This window comes from Misgurnus anguillicaudatus, chromosome 22 (genome assembly GCF_027580225.2).
Source record: "Misgurnus anguillicaudatus chromosome 22, ASM2758022v2, whole genome shotgun sequence".
In the NCBI taxonomy this organism is placed as follows: domain Eukaryota; kingdom Metazoa; phylum Chordata; class Actinopteri; order Cypriniformes; family Cobitidae; genus Misgurnus; species Misgurnus anguillicaudatus.
In genome coordinates, this window is record NC_073358.2 from 46,688,405 (window position 1) to 46,705,184 (window position 16,780).

Genomic DNA, 16,780 nt, shown 5'->3' on the forward strand with positions numbered 1-16,780 from the left:
TTTTTTAAATAACCAGCCTAACATTATGCATATGATCCAGAATTGGATACTTAGTCAGTAATGGACGAACAGGAACAATAGCAGCAACAATTACAACACGACGTCTCTATCAGTTAATTAATCCTTGCTTGTTTATCCGCTATTTTAATAAAAAAGCAACATAATCCAGTTTTTAACTGCATTTGCCCGCTTTAAAAGGTGTAAATGCAGTACAAAGTGTTGTTGTTGGTGTTGTTTACATCAAATGCACGTATGCGCAATTGCAAACAAAACACGTGAGATTTTGATTTACTTACGCCTGTGGTTGTGACTCCTAAACGGGGTCTTTTAAAGTTTTGACCGCTCCAATAGTTGTAAAAAGGGGAAAAATCCGGCGTCAAACTGAGCATTTTTTGTAAAGCAATCCTCTCCGACATGCAGCCAGGGAACAAACTTTTTCGCAATTACGTTGCTGTCTGGGAAAAACGAATTGCAACTTACGACAGGGAAAGCTAAATAAGGTTTTCTTCTTGTCACAGGTCGGAGCGGACCCGAGATAGCTAAAGGGTCACGCCCCTACCTAGTTTCCACCTCGAGGAGGTCCCAAAGCCACCCCAATGACCAGACAGACAGAGTATACTAATATTTAAAATACAACTTTATTAAATATTTAAAAGATGAGGGGAAGGGGAGAGGGTAAATTAAAACAACTCTTTCTTCTTGCCCCCAGGGCTAGACTTAGTGTGGAGCGGGGAGTAGCACTCCTTTCCAGGGGCTTCCTTTAATCCGTGGCGCCCTCCGCTTCTCCTGGAGGCAGAACAAGGAAAACACAATTAGTGGTTTGGTCCAGTAATTTCCGCTACCTGCCACTGGCGACTGTAGGAGTCGATGGGGGTACACCCAACCCTTCGATGTTCGATCGGTATCTGATACTTTCGTCTCTTTCTCGCCCCTTAGGGTCTCTACGGTGGACTTCGCTGGACACTTCCCGTCCGGCAAGGATGAGACAGTGAGGGGGATCCTCTTCAATCCACGGAGGTAAGTTATTTCACAAGACTGGGACTTTTCGTTTCTCCTTAGGGTCGTACTGAAAGCAGAGGTAAGTTACTTCACAAGACTGGGACGTATCGTTTCTCCTCAGGGTCGTGCCATAAGCAGAGGTAAGTTACTTCACAAGACTGGGACTTATCGTTCTCCCTCAGGGTCGTGCCACTGGCATACAGGAAATCCTAGTTGCAACTGTCTTCCCTTCTGTTCTTCTGGCCTCAACGTGCTGTTATCTCCTCACGATTTCGCTGGACTCAAAGCGGCTTCTGTCACCACAAGCACAGCACCACACTGCAAGTTTTAGTGTACACACACAAACTGAAGACCAAGACTCATCCACAGCATTACGCACACACTTTACGTGAATTAAGGACTCGGCCAACTCGTCCCGGGTCTCTCGTGTGGCTGGTTGGGCGTTGTTCTCAGCAGAAGGGAAAAGCACCTAGATTTAGACGTCGGACCCCCTGTTTACTCTTAGTTACGTTCTCAGCTCACCCACGCTTCTCTCCCCAGTGGGGCCAAAAGTCTGAGTGTTAGACTCACAACATAGGTTAGGTAATATACCCTCTTTAATGTTACTCAATACGGTGCATTTAAACTACTCACATGTGATGGTGACACTTTACAGGGTTGGTTTCCCCGCTTGTGCTCTCAATGTTACTCCCCGGCTCGCCCACGCTTCTCTCCACAGTGGGGCCGTAGCTATTCAATAACTCACAACACACATCAGGTAATTCTTTCTTCTTAATACTTCGTATTGTAAACTGAACTGTTACTCACACTTCGCTGATAACACTCTGCCGGTCTTTCCTTCCTTCCTGTTACAGCTTCTCCGTCGCCATCGATTTTCGTAGGCGCCAGATCTGGTGAGTGATCCTCAGAACATCCTCACGTGTCAACACATCCGTAAGTCAATATTTGTATTACTCTTATACTCAGCCCAGTAACGTAGATCGTCAGTATTCCTTTCACCCAGTCACCTTCAACCTCTGTTCCTTCTATTTGGACCGCAGCCAGGCTTCCGCTTTCTTTCCCCAAGGGATCGGTTCGACCAAACACACACAGTTAAACACAGGCAGAGAAAAGCACCTTTCAGTGTGGTGCTCCTTTAATGTCCACAGCTCCTCCCTTTCGCCTCTTTCGGCTACCGCACTCTTTCCATTCGCTTTAAGCGGTCCCCGGATCAACGGCGCCCTCCGGCTTTTCCAAGGAAGGAGCGTGTGGTTTGATCCGCCCTAGGCGTGAAGGAGCTCACCCCCGAAATCAACTCTCTCTTCCTGTGTTTCTCTGGACCTATTTATGTGTCTCATCTTCAATCCCTCCTCCAATCATGGGTTGCCACATTAATTTGCCACACCTGTTGCTCGTTCACCCGTAATTTGTGTTGTCAGGGAGACCAGGAAGTAAAAAGGTGTTTTAAAAATCGGGTCCGGCGGAAACCATCTTCAGGCGGAACCTTTCTCCGCCACTTTTGGTTCCGCCCTACAATAGTCACCCTGTGACATTCTCCTTAAATCCAAAAACACACTTCTTTTGTCGAACTATCTTGCTAAAACAAAGTTTTCGCGTGCTGTGCAGTGATACCGGTGACTTCTACTCGACGGAGCAATGCTAATGCGCGTTCTCGCTCTCACTTGACGTGCAGGGCCGGCGTACTTTTCTGGGGGTAAAAGCCCATAAAAGGAATATGGGGTCAATCAGTCGTAACGGATATCCCCATTTGAAAAAAACTTTCCGAAACTTGTAGAAAAAAGGAGGTGTGAGTTTGGCTCAGAAATACTCTGTTACAAGCTCAACTGCTTTTTTGACACTTTGCTTATGTTTAGCATGAAGACTACAACTCTTAAACTGTGTTAATAAGTCAGAATGCATGAAATAGCATTAAACCTCCCCTTTAAGCAATTTTGAGCGTGGTTGTTAGTGCCAGACGGGCCGGTTTGAGTATTTCACAATTTGCTCAGTTACTGGGATTTTCACGCACAACCATTTCTAGGGTTTACAAAGAATGGTGCGAAAAGGGAAAAACATCCAGTATGCGGCAGTCCTGTGGGCGAAAATGCCTTGTTGATGCTAGAGGTCAGAGGAGAATGTTCTGACTGATTCAAGCTGATAGAAGAGCAACTTTGACTGAAATAACCACTCGTTACAACCGAGGTATGCAGCAAAGCATTTGTAGAGCCACCACACGCACAACCTTAAGGCGGATGGGCTACAACAGCAGAAGACCCCACCGGGTACCACTTATCTCCACTACAAATAGGAAAAAGAGGCTACAATTTGCACCAGCTCACCAAAATTTGACAGTTGAAGACTGGAAAAATGTTGCCTAGTCTAATGAGTCTCGATTTCTGTTGAGGCATTCAGATGGTAGAGTCAGAATTTGGAGTAAACAGAATGAGAACATGGATCAATCATGCCTTGTTACCACTGCGTAGACTGGTGGTGGTGTAATGGTGTGGGGGATGTTTTCTTGGCGCACTTTAGGCCCCTTAGTGCCAATTGGCCTACCTGAGCATTGTTTCTGATCATGTCCATCTCTTTATGACCACCATGTACCCATCCTCTGATGGCTACTTCGAGCAGGAAAATGCACCATGTCACAAAGTTCAATCATTTCAAATTGGTTTCTTAAACATGACAATGAATTCACTGTATTAAAATGGCCCCCACAGTCACCAGATCTCAACCCAATAAAGCATCTTTGGGATGTGGTGGAATGCGAGCTTCGTGCCCTGGATGTGCATCCCACAAATCTCCATCAACTGCAAGATGGTATCCTATCAATATGGGCCAACATTTCTGAAGAATGCTTTCAGCATCTTTTTAAATCAATGCCACGTAGAATTAAGGCAGTTCTGAAGGCGAAAGGGGGTCAAACACAGTATTAGTATGGTGTTCCTAATATTCCTTTAGGTGAGTGTATGTTAACGATATGCAAAATGTACGGTTAGAATTTAAATGTTGTTCCCCCACACCCCACATTTATATATTTGATATCCTTTCATATAACCCAATATATTCTTTATTGGTATCCTTGTTTGGCTTATGAAGCAATGACAACTTTCATTTGTCTTAGCTTGCATTTAAAAAGTCGAGACTGAGTTGTGACATTTCCCTTGGCTATGCACAAAAGCTTGACATGGACTGATCAGTTGAGGTCATGAAGTTCAACCAGACTTCCCTGTTCCAGTCTCCCTTCCTTGCTTGCACCATAGAACTGTCTAAGCATGATTATTTATGTATCCAGACTTGCTTGTGCAGGTACCAATCATGCGATTGCTCTCCAGACATGTTTGCTCAATAGCTGCTCCCGCGATTATTCCAGACATTATCTAACATCTATCAGGCAACTAGTGCTTCCTTGCTATAGACCTTTTGCGAGTCTACGTCACAGTTACGTCACGCCCGCAATGTGGTGGCAGAAAAACAGTGGAAATGAATGAGACACGAGTGAAACGAACAATATAAATCACTAGAAAATGTCTTGTTGTGCTGAGTGTCAGAATAAGAATGCCAAAATAGATGACCTTCATTTTTATAGTATACCGTCGTCGAAGACACAATGTGAAGATAAACGTAGGTGTTTATGGTTGCAATAAGCCCTCAACCGGACAGACTGGAGTGATGAAATCATCTGAAAATCTTTTAATGATTTGAATAGAAAATAATTAGAGAAGATATCCGGTGTTCTGTCGAAGTCTGTTCCCTCTTTGTGTCTCTTATAGCGTTTTTATCACGTTACGTTTATAATTTATTTAGAAAGATTAAAGATTCATAATATCAATAATATTACCATTTATTAAAGTTTTCATATTTTTTTAGTTTTTTATTACTTCTTTTTACCTTCTATCTTAGCCTATGTCTTCTTCCTGTTTGTTCTAAATTATGGTGTTTACTAATAAATATATAAACATAGCACACACACACACACACACACACACACACACACACACACACACACACACGATGTAAAGTGTTAATAATAAATTTTTTATCAGTGTGCTCCAAACAATGACCTTTTGAGCTGATAAAGCAATGCTCTACCACTGAGTTATGCAGGGCCACAATATTGTGTCTTTCTCAATGTAAAATACATCTTTAATACAGAAAGATTGATTTTTTTATCTCTCACAGTGGACATGCACTTACAATGACACTTTCAGACCACTCCATGATTTCTTAGTGGGAGAACTTGCAAAATAGCAGGGTGTTCAAATACTTATTTTCCTCAATGTATACTGTTGCTAAACATATTTCTTATAGTTAAACATACAGTACTATTCAAAAGTCTTAGGCCACCATGCTACCGATTTGTTGTGTTTGCAATTTTATAGTGATCACATTTAATTATTTCGTAGTCTCTTTATTAGTACACAACCAGAAAATACAGGACAGGTGTATGTACAGTAGTATTAAAACAGTATAAAGTATAAGCTGAAGTGTTAAGTATTTAGGGTAAACTCCCCTTCACTTGAGCAATAGCAGGCAGCTGCAGGATCTCTTAAACCTAAATGAAATTAAATCCTAATTTCTAATTCTAATCGAATGACTTCAGTCTCCTCAAAAAAGCTCAAGATGTGTTTCGTGCCAAGAGAGGTCACACTAAATACTGACTGATGCCCGAAGAAGACATTTAGTTCTGAAAATTGTTTGTTTTTAATTAATTTCCTGAATGTATCTTAAAAAAAGGGTTAAAAAGAATTATGGATGGACATTAAAACTTTGCTAAAACAACAACTGGTGATGGTGTCCTAAGACTTTTGCACAGTATCTAAAGTGGGAAATTGTGAATCATCTGAATTATTAGTATAACTAGACAATGGCTGTGTCATATTGTGTACGTCATTTCCACATCCCTTCAGTGTGTTTACTGTTGTAAATCCACATCATGTACTCATCTGTACTCATCAACTGTGCAGATTTTATGGGTCAGGCTAAAGTTTAAAATAATCTATTTGGTTAGCCATGCTAAACAGAGGATGAATAAAGACACAGAGAACTTACCAAATAATAACCTTTAAAGGACTAAAGTCAGTGCAAAAAATAAATAGGTGTGTGTCTTAGTTATGACAATTACTAGACATAGTCGGGTGATTCTCACGAAACCATTGAAACACCACGGCACTAATGATTTTAGCTTTAAAATGTGTAATATAGTAACATTAAAAAGCATCAGAATTAACACAATACTGTGTTCTACCTTGCACAATGTGTGATTTCAACATAAGAATTTATAATTGGAAATTTTATCTAATTTTCTGCTGAAATTCTCATTACCGCAATGTGTCCGGCACATGCGTTATGTTGTAATTTAATCAAATTAACACAAAAATATTAAGAAAAAAATAAATGGATGTTTTGCTAGACTACTTTAGATGACAGAAAAAAATATTTACTGAATATTCATGTATAATAATAATGAAGAAAAATTAGGAAAATGATGTGTCCATGCTTGATGTTTTCATCCTCCGCAACACTTTTTGAGAACAGTTTAAGCACACATACAGAATTTTAATAAAGTTTGATTTTGAGTGACCAAGCACATGGACCAGTTACTTCAAGATGGCTACCAGGTAAGATCATTTTTTTACAGTTAATTTGAAATATTGTCTTGTCAGAATGCTTACACGACATTTTGATTATCATTACGGCAACAGATGCTTATTAAATGTTAATTTAATTAATAGAAGCATAATACTTTGATTTTAAATGCATGTGCAGAATCTCCAAATTATGTTCTTTCAGGTTTGTCATGTCATTTTGAAAATATGTCAGTGTTGATGTTTTCTGACTGTTGCGGTAATGAGATTTTTTAGGAGTAATTTTTTAAATTATGTTACAAAAAGTGTTAAATGATAAGTAAAAGTTTTTAAATTAATGTTCCCATTTACTCCAGACTTTGTTTTTCAATGTCTGGTGGGAAAAAAAGTAAATTTAAGCAATTTTTACGTTTTCATGCTTGACATTTTTAAAAGCAAGTTTTCGTGAGAATCACCCAGTCAAGATGATGAGATGAACTTTCATTCCTTTTACTCCTCTTACACACCCACAGAATTTAATGCTGAACATGAGAATAGTTTGTGTATTATACTGATTTAATAAATAATTTAATAACCAAAGTTAGATCATCTAAAAGAGGACCTCTCCCAAACCACAAAATAACTTGGGAAAATACAGTATAAAAAGAATCAGGAGGTTTTCACACCAACAAATTGCTTCAGTTTCCATCACAAAAAAGTGTGTTTTGAATAATTAATAAACATGAACTGATTTAAAGCTCGACCGAACAGGGAGTGTCTTTATAAACAGTGCAGTCCTTGCATCATCATATTCGGGAGATGCTACATAAAAGAGGCATTCATTTGGCTAGTCATGTGACACTGGTGCCGATATCTTCTCAGCAAGGTGTCTACATTTCACTTTGATTGTTCATTTTAAACATATTTGGTTTTAAAAGCAACAGTGGAAAAAGAAAAAGCAGAAGAACAATTATGATTTCCCGTTTCCAATCTAAATGAGTCTGTACCAAAAAGAAAATCTTAGTATAAACAACCATCCCACGCGCCTGCTTATAAAACACAGAAATTTTAAGAATTTACAAATACAAAGAAATCTAAACCATTTAAAACGTACAATTGTATGCTAAATAAATACAGAAGATATTTGATTTTGGTTAGTTCACTTCTGGTCCGCACAAATATTTTGACTCGTTTTACAAAAAGAAACAGTTGCACGACAGTGACTAATGCTTGTTCTCTTTGGAGTTGAAAAAAAATCAATACATTAATTTTAAAAAGGACTTGACACAATTTTACACACACACAATGACACCTATTATACGTATCGCTTCAGACACAAAAACTATCATGTGGATGCCACGTGTTCCTGTATGCTTTTAAGATACGCAGTGTATTTTACCATTTCAGTATTTGGTGCATTAAACAACAGCATGCTAGCTTCACTTTTTGATCACTTTTTGCATGGATTCATATTAATAAATGGGGAATTATCCAACATGCAGTTTGTATGTGAAGTTTAGTGTCACAATCTCCCTGAGTTGTTGCTTGAGCTCCGACGGCCCAAATCAGACTCGTGTGTCATTTTATATACAAACACACACTCGCTGATATATATCAGTCACAAACTCTCATCCTATCTTTCACACACACATCAATATTATTTGGTACAAAGATAAAGTAACTATGGACTGACGTGAAATAAAAAAGGCATCCGCAGTTTCCTTCCTTCACGATGACAAGTTTCCGTGAGCCAACTTAATAGAAAAATGACAAAATAAACATTTTTGTATATATAAATGTCTCTATTTGCACCGTCTATAAAACACCCCATAACAGTCTGTTTGAAACGGGGGGGTCTTTTTCAGTCCAGGTACACTTTGGTTTTCATCCCACGCCTGTCGTCGAATGCTTTTCATAGGCCCACACTGATATACTGCTTCATCAGAATCAAGTTACTGTCAGCTGTTATGGCTAACGCTAAAAACGGTTATAATTATTCAAGACAATTGAATTATTGTCCGGAAAAGTGCAAAATGTCATGTAGGTGTGTTGGTAATCTCCATATGTCCGAACCGTTGTCAACCACGTGCTCAATGATGACGTTCATACGTGTGCTTGTGTTAGATGGCGCTCTCGTTATGCATGTTGTGGTTGGCCTGGCGGGCAGACAGGCTGTTCTGCTCATTGAGGAGCGAGGTCGTCTCATCGGGGTTGTCCGTAAGCGTGAGCATGTTTTCTAAAGAGGGATTTGGGGCTGAAGATGTGCTGTTATCCACAAGCGTGTGGCCGCTGTCTGGAGATTGCGGTGAGCTGTCGAATCGAGACGTCATCACTCCCTTCTGATAATGAGAATGTGAGATCTGAAAAAATAAAAGTTGGTTAATAACACACATTTTTGAAATTTAAGACGTTGGGATAGAAACACTTTACAGCCGGTTTCATGTTTTGTCAAAAATTTTATTTTAAAAAACTAGCGAAATGGCTTGTATGCCAAGTACTCATGTCATAAAAATTGTTGATCCGTGGCAGAAACTGAAAGACTTCAAAGGAATATTCCACTTTCATAAAAAAATCCAGATAATTTAATCACCCCCATGTCATCTAACTTGTTTAAGTGTTTCTTTGTTCAGTCGAGAAGAAATTAAGTTTTTTGAGGAAAACATTCCAGGATTTTTCTCAATTTAAAAGACTTCATTGGTTTCAATGCAGTATAAATTGCAGTTTCAACGCAGCTTCAAAGGGCTTAATGATCCCAAACTAGGCATAAGGGTCTTATCTAGCGAAACGAGAAAAATAAAAATGCACTTTTCAACCACAACTTCTTGTATTGCACTAGCCGTGTGAGGCGCCAGTGCAACCTTACGCAGGGCTCGACAAAGAACTGCCAGGTAGCCCTGGGCCTGTGTGAAAGATGCCTGGTTGCCGCCGAACCACGTCATAGCTCATTACCATAAAGTTGAACTGAAAGCACACCGGTGGCGGTTGAAAGCACAGTTAGGCAGAACCCTTCATTAGCGTTCTGGCAAATTCTTCAGATTCTAGAGGAAGAGAGTCGGAGGGTGTTTATGTTAGAATACTCCACAAAAGTATTCCCAGAAACATATTCATTGGAGTGGAACAACTGCTGCTGCACCTGGACATTACACTGCCATCAAAAATGGTTAGGGGTAAACACATCAAGAGATCTGTGTTGTAATGATGCAACTTTTTTAACTCCTTTATCATTTTTGCAACAAGAATTCTTTAGGAATTCTCTTTTGTGCAGTAATATGTGCTGAAATATCCAAGAACATAGCCCTGACAGGCTAATGATGAATAAAATGTGTACGATTATATTTGACTTTTAAATTATTATTATTTTTTGGTGGGCTAGTGAAAATTTTGGCAGGGCAAGTGAAAATCTGAACCACTGGCCTAGAAAAAAATATTTGTGTTGAGCCCTGCTTACGTATTGCGTTGAAGTTGTAAATGCATACCATTGATGCGCGGGTCAATGTAGAGTAAAAAGTTAGGCCCGAAATGACCGAAGCCCGACAGAATTCGGCCCGAACCCGAAAGTACATTTTGATTGACAGCTTTTTAAAAGCCCGAACGCGTTTACAGCCCGACATTATTTAAATGTGCGCACGTACACAGCTTTTGTCAAGAATGAGTAATTTACACAGGTTTTAACTATTTTTAAAGGATTAGTCCATTTTCTTAAAAGAAAAATCCAGATAATTTACTCACCACCCTGCCATCCAAAATGTTGATGTCCCTCCCCGTTCAGTCGAGAAGAAACCACGTTCCATGAGGAAAACACTGCAGGATTTCTCCCATTCCAATGGACTCCAATAGAGCCCAACATTTAATACTTAACTCAACACACAACACTTTTTTTCAACGGAGTTTCAAAGGACTCTAAATGATCCCAAACGAGGCATAAAAGTCTTATCTAGCAAAACGATTGTCATTTTTGACGGGAAAAATGGACAATATGTACTTTTGAACCACAACTTTTCGTCTAGGTCTGGTCCAGCGCGACCTAACGTACATGCGTAGTGACGTAGGGAGGTCACGTGTAACATATATAAAACACACATTTGCAGACCATTTTAAACAATAAACTGCCACAAAGACATTAATTAGTATCATTTCACATACAACAACGTAGGAACGGTCCTCTTTCAACACACTTGTAAACACTGGGGCGGAGTTTCGCGTTCATCCTCTGTGACCTCTTGACGTCATGACGTATTGCGTGGGGTCAGCTGGCGCATCATGACCGGATCCACATGACGAGAAGCTGTGCTCCAAAAGTGTACATTTGTTATTTTTATTGTCAAAAATGACAATCGTTTTGCTAGATAAGACCCTTATACCACGTTTGGGATTGTTTATAGTCCTTTGAAACTCAGCTGAAAAAAACTGTTAAGTGTTGAGTTAAGTATTAAATGTTGGGCTCTATTAAAGTCCACCAAAACTAGAAAAATCGTGCAATGTTTTCCTCAAAAAACATAATTTCTTCTCGACTGAACAAAGAAAGACATCAACACCCTGGATGACATGGTGGTGAGTAAACCATCTGGACCCTTCCCCCAAGAAAATGGACCAATCCCTTAACTATTATTTATTATTAAATGTTTGTTATTTATGACTAACTAGGCTACGCAACTTGGAAGTTAAAACAAAGAAATAAAAGAAGTAATCTGTAACATCATAACATCTCACTCTAAATGGCCTATGCAATACACTATAAATAGGCCAACATGCCAATGAATATAATTCTTTCTTAACAAATTAAGTAAGGGATAATGTAGAGGCAGCCGGTAGTTATTGGGAAATACCGTAAGCCCCGACAGTGTGATCAGGACCCGACGCGAAGCGGAGGGTCTTGTATCACACTGAAGGGGCTTATTTCCCAATAACTACCGGCTGCCTCTACATTATCCCGCTTATTACACGGCTACTTGCCACATAAGAAAAAAAACTGGACATGAATATGAATTTGAAACATTTTATTGGCATATTTGTTTTAAATTAACATTTTTATCCTTCCGCGAAACTTTGCACAGATGCATAAAATGATCGTAATACCTTATTAAGATCCTCTGCTTCATACTGTCTCCATTTTTTCTCTTTTAGCCAGTCTTTGAGAAGTTTTAATGCCCATTCTGTATTTTTTTGTGTGTTGGCTTCGTAGCTGTCATGCTCTATTTTGTCAAGTTCAGTCTCAGTAAGCTGTCTGTGTCTTGTCGTGGTTGTCGAGTGTTTGTCACAAGATGGCGCCAGACAGACAGTAATCTTTATTGATCTTTATTGGCGCGGAGCGATTTTACTCGTGCAAGTAGTCCGGCTATGCGTTATTATTTTGGAGCGGTTATTATTTGAAAAGAACGAACCTGCAAATGTCTCAACTGACCAATCAGAATCAAGCATTCCAGAGCGCCGTGTAATAAATAAAGATAATACATTCTGAATTAAGATGGGCATTTGGCAATAATGAAATTAAGATAAAGGCTCCACGGGATTTGCTTCGGCACTTCTCTCCATTAATGCCAACATTGGTCTATATCAGGGGTGGGCAACAGTTTTAGCCTGAGGGCCACAGTTACTTTGGCAAAGTAAGCGGAGGGCCACACTTGGGAAAATTATATTACACATAGTTACATGATTAAAAGGTGCAAATATATATAAGGCTACTCTACAGTTACTTTGACTTTGTCAGCCTATTTCAAGGCCTGATATTTATTTTTGCTAGGCCTGTCAGACCTAGGCTACTCTAACATTAGAATAACTGGATTTACTTTCAAGGATTAATTTCCTACCCTGCATATTGTTCATACTACAGCGATATGCCCACGTGCAAACAATCATAACACACACACCATACGAACACACAAGACATGAGAAGATAATTCAATATTATTATTTCTTTTTTATTTTATTTTGTATTAACCACCAGGCAGTGTTTCCCAGAGGATTTTAAGAGACTGTGGTGGTGATGACGTCACACGCCAATTAGCATATATGTGACGTCATTGGGCCGTGTTTTACTCTTTGATCTGTCACATTATATTGCATTTTAACACAACCGAATGCTATTTTACATATTATCTGTTCTGTTGTCTATAAAAAGGTGACTAAACAGGACCCAGTAACTCTTTGTTTAATCCAACCAGCTCTTTATTAACTGCTGCTAAAAACACGACATTGTCTGAAAAAAGCATCATACATTTACATTGAGCTGCACGCAACGAGAGAGAGAGAGAAGCGGAGGGAGCGCGCTGAGCACTCGCTGCAATAAATTAAGACATTTTAAATAGTAAAATGTAAATGGGAAACATGAAAAGACTATTTGTGGCGGCCAGTGTTGATTCTGTGGCGGCCTGCCACAGATAAATCAATGTATGGGAAACACTGCAACCATGACAGTTTCATACAAATTGTGAGCGCATCGCGGGGGACGGATTGAAGCACTATGCGGGCCGGATCCGGCCCCCGGGCCGTATATTGTCCATGTATGGTCTATATCCTCTGTCTAAATTATGTATTTAAGACTCAGTTAATATTTAGTTATACATTGAAAAACCTTTATCCACCAAGATTAGGCTACATGTTTTTGTTTTAGGAAAATTATTAAATCCACTGTAAATGGCTTCAGTGCGGTCCTGCGCTTACTGATCCAGCAGCATTGAACTTGACCGCTCATTTACTGCGCAATGCCGGAGCGCAAGCCATAGCCCGGCCCGAGCCCGTGTAAAATGTTAGAAATGAAGCCCGAACCCGTCGGGTCTAGATTTCACTAAAATGCACGGATTTTAAAAGTAAGTTGTAATTGGTCTGAATACCTCTGACATCAGCCGGAAATGTGACGCTCCTTACCATGTTTGAAGGATTCGCGTGCAATGCTAACCGGAGTTAACTGACAGGCTGTGAGTCCGAAGCGGGAGGAATTATGATACTGTCGTTCTTGTCTACGTCACCAATCCCAGGAAGTAAACTGTATAGGGTTCGTACAGATTTTTACCAATACGTTTCCATGACTTTTCCATTACTTTCAAGGCAAAAATCTTCCATGTTTACATAAAAAAGAATAAAAATTCTATGAAAATTTGCCTTTTGCTTTGGATAAAAGCATCTGCTAAATGCCCAAATCTAAAATGTACTACAACTAAACTAAATACAATGACAGGCTATTTGTTTTCTCACATGAACCACCAGTGAATAGGTTTACATACCTACAGTAAATAAATGGGAGGCAGCAGTATTAATACATAAAATGAATAAAATATCCAGTAACACTGACATCACCTTATAAAGGCTACAGTGATGAAGACGAACTTCTTCTGAAATATAAGATTTGAAAAATTAACTGAAGTCACAGATAAGAAAATGCCACTCGACGTTGAGGGCATAGAACAGTTCGTTTTCACAATGAGCCAAATGTTGCCAATACAAAGCCTATAGGGCCACTGACCACAATGTTTGCTCTGCTATTCTTGTTGTTTTTTTTAACTGGATGCAAGCCAACTGATCTCCACACTGAATATACTCACCATTTAATAGTGCATCAATGGGTCACAAAACTCACAGTTTGGATCATACAATGTTTTTTCAGGTACAGATTAGATAATTTTTCAGATAAGAAAAATAGGGGCTACTGTCGCTTTAAGAGCGAGTTCACATAGCCTTTTCGCAATTCTCATCACCGACATGCAATCTGTATCACTTTGAAGTCTGCTGCGGGATGTTTTACTGAGAGGATTTAAATGACTGACAGGACGACGTTAAAGGAATTTTGCGCAATCGATCCAGATGCTTGCTTTCAGTAGGCTACAGTTCACGACTTGCCGGTGTTTCACGTAAAAAGGGAAAGTAAACCCGAGCGCGTGTTTAAACGTGACTCAAATACCCGCTGCCTGGATTACATACACCATAATTACCCAACCAAATCTGTGAGAGAATGCAAAAGCATTTCAATATATTTTGTTCTCTCTAAGAGTCGAGATTACCCAACGAGCAGGGCGGAGATGCATTTTGCTTTTGTAGCCCTGAGAGCGAGCATTCCCTCGTCGTGTCTGATTGCAAGATCACCTGATTAAAATGAACAGATTTGATATTTTACTGTACTTTAAATGTATTCTTTGGAAAAATTCCATGACTTTTCCAAAACATTCTGGGTTTATTCGTTTTCCAGCACTTTTCCAGTCCTGGAAAATTAAGATTTAAAATTCCACAACTTTTCCAGGTTTTCCAGGACCGTACGAACCCTGTGCTGTTGCCAACAATACGTGTGTTTGCTGTACTCCAAGAAAAAAGATTTACGTTGGAGATGATAACTCGTGTCATTATTTACTTTGGGATTTGTACCTTTTGCATATCGTTAACATGTACTAATACACACTTACACACCAAAGAAAATGTAAAATCGTGAATCGGACAATAGGTGCTCTTTAAAAGTTACATATGTGGAAAGTAAGGTTTTACGTAATTTTGCGACTAAGTATTTTTTATGCGATTCAGACTTTCAAGGTGGGCATACTTGGCAAATGGCAACATATACATTGTAAGTGCTTTTTGCTGTGGACATGTCGCACCCATGACAAAGTTTACATGCAATAAATTAAAAGCAATGTGTATAGTGTGATAAAGACCAAAAACTCATTGCATTCTTACCTTAACAAACTGTAGGTCTGTGAGAGCTCGGACATTGAAGTCTGGTGTGTACTGCGGCAAGGGGGCGCTGCTGAGCTGAGTGTTGCTGCCGCTTACGGATTGAGATTCGGGGCGATCCGTGTAATTCAGCGACGCAGAGCGATTCAGACCACTGATATGAGAAGATGAGCGAAACTCTAAACACACAAAATGTTAAGAAAAACAACATTAGACTGATGCAAAAGAAGAATATTTGATATGACCACATACTAATTTAGTGGATTTGATAGTATTTTTCCCAAGTATAATTAGGTTCTTTGAAGAAAACCAACCAGCTCAGACATGACTCAAAGCAAGATATTTCATTATTTGATGTACTTCTATCCTTTAAACATACTTGTCAGAAAGCACCTCTAACTGCTTTTATTCTCATGCTACATCATCCCATATTAAAGGCACAATATGCAGGATTTCATCTAGCGATGCATAACGATTAATCGCGAATAATCTATAGCGGAATAAAAGTTTTTGTTTACCTCATATATGTGTTACCTCCTAACTGTGTATAATAATTATGTATATATAAATATCCACACATGCATGTATTTTAAGAAAAAAAATATATTTATATATTAAGTATTTATATATAATATAAATTAATATACAAATGTATATACACATTTCTTAAATATACATATACATATATACATATATATATATAAATATATAATATATAATATATATATATATATATAAAATATATATATATATATATATATATATATATATATATATATATATATATATAAGTTATTATACACGGTTCACACACATATATGATATAAACAAAACCTTTATTCTGCTATAGATTAATCGCAATTAAAGGTGCAGTGTGTAAATTTTAGCGGCATCTAGTGGTAAGGTTGCGAATTGCATCCAACGGCTTAGACCACTGCTCACCCCTCACTTTTTAAACACATAGAGAAGCTACGGTAGCTGCCACCGGACAAACATGTAATCGTCCGAGACAACTAAGTAAAAAAATTGTCTGTTAAGGGCTTCTGTAGAAAAATGGCAGCACAAAATGGCGACTTCCATGTAAGGGGACCCTCTGTGTATGTAGATAAAAAGGGCTCGTTCTAAGGTAATAAACACATAAGAGTATATTATGAAAGGTCTTTATACACCCCTGATAATATAGTTTTGTATATTATTTTGCATTTCGGTCAAGAGATTCTTCTAAAAATTACACACTGCACCTTTAATCGTTATGTATCCCCAACTTCACCACCAGAGGTCGCAGCTCAAACATTGCCTCATTTTGTATACGCAGATTTATGAATATGTTATATGAATACAACTCAATCAGTACTGCCCCACGATTAGTCGCGACTAATCGTTTGTAGAATAAAAGTTTTTGTTTACATAATATGTGTGTGTACTGTGTATAATAATTATGTTTATATAAATACACACACATACATGTATAATTTTAAGAAAAAAATATATTTATATAATAAATATTTATATTTATACATAATATAGATTATATATAAATATAAAATGTTTCTTAATTATATACATGCATGTCTGTGTGT

The 16,780-nt window shown here is 38.6% G+C and overlaps 1 protein-coding gene across 2 annotated transcripts in view; it reads right to left on the minus strand.

Moving 5' to 3' along the window:
• Nucleotides 1–7,100: 7,100 nt before the first annotated feature.
• LOC129439729 (metal transporter CNNM4) overlaps nt 7,101–16,780 on the minus strand; it is a 46,090-nt gene continuing 36,410 nt past the window's right edge. For both annotated transcript variants that reach the window (XM_055198491.2, XM_055198492.2), the window contains 2 exons: nt 15,204–15,379; nt 7,101–8,905 (listed from right to left, as the gene is read on the minus strand). In XM_055198491.2, the coding sequence (XP_055054466.2) occupies nt 8,666–8,905; nt 15,204–15,379 (416 nt within the window). In that variant the 3' untranslated portion in view covers nt 7,101–8,665. The remainder of the gene's footprint in view (nt 8,906–15,203; nt 15,380–16,780) is intronic.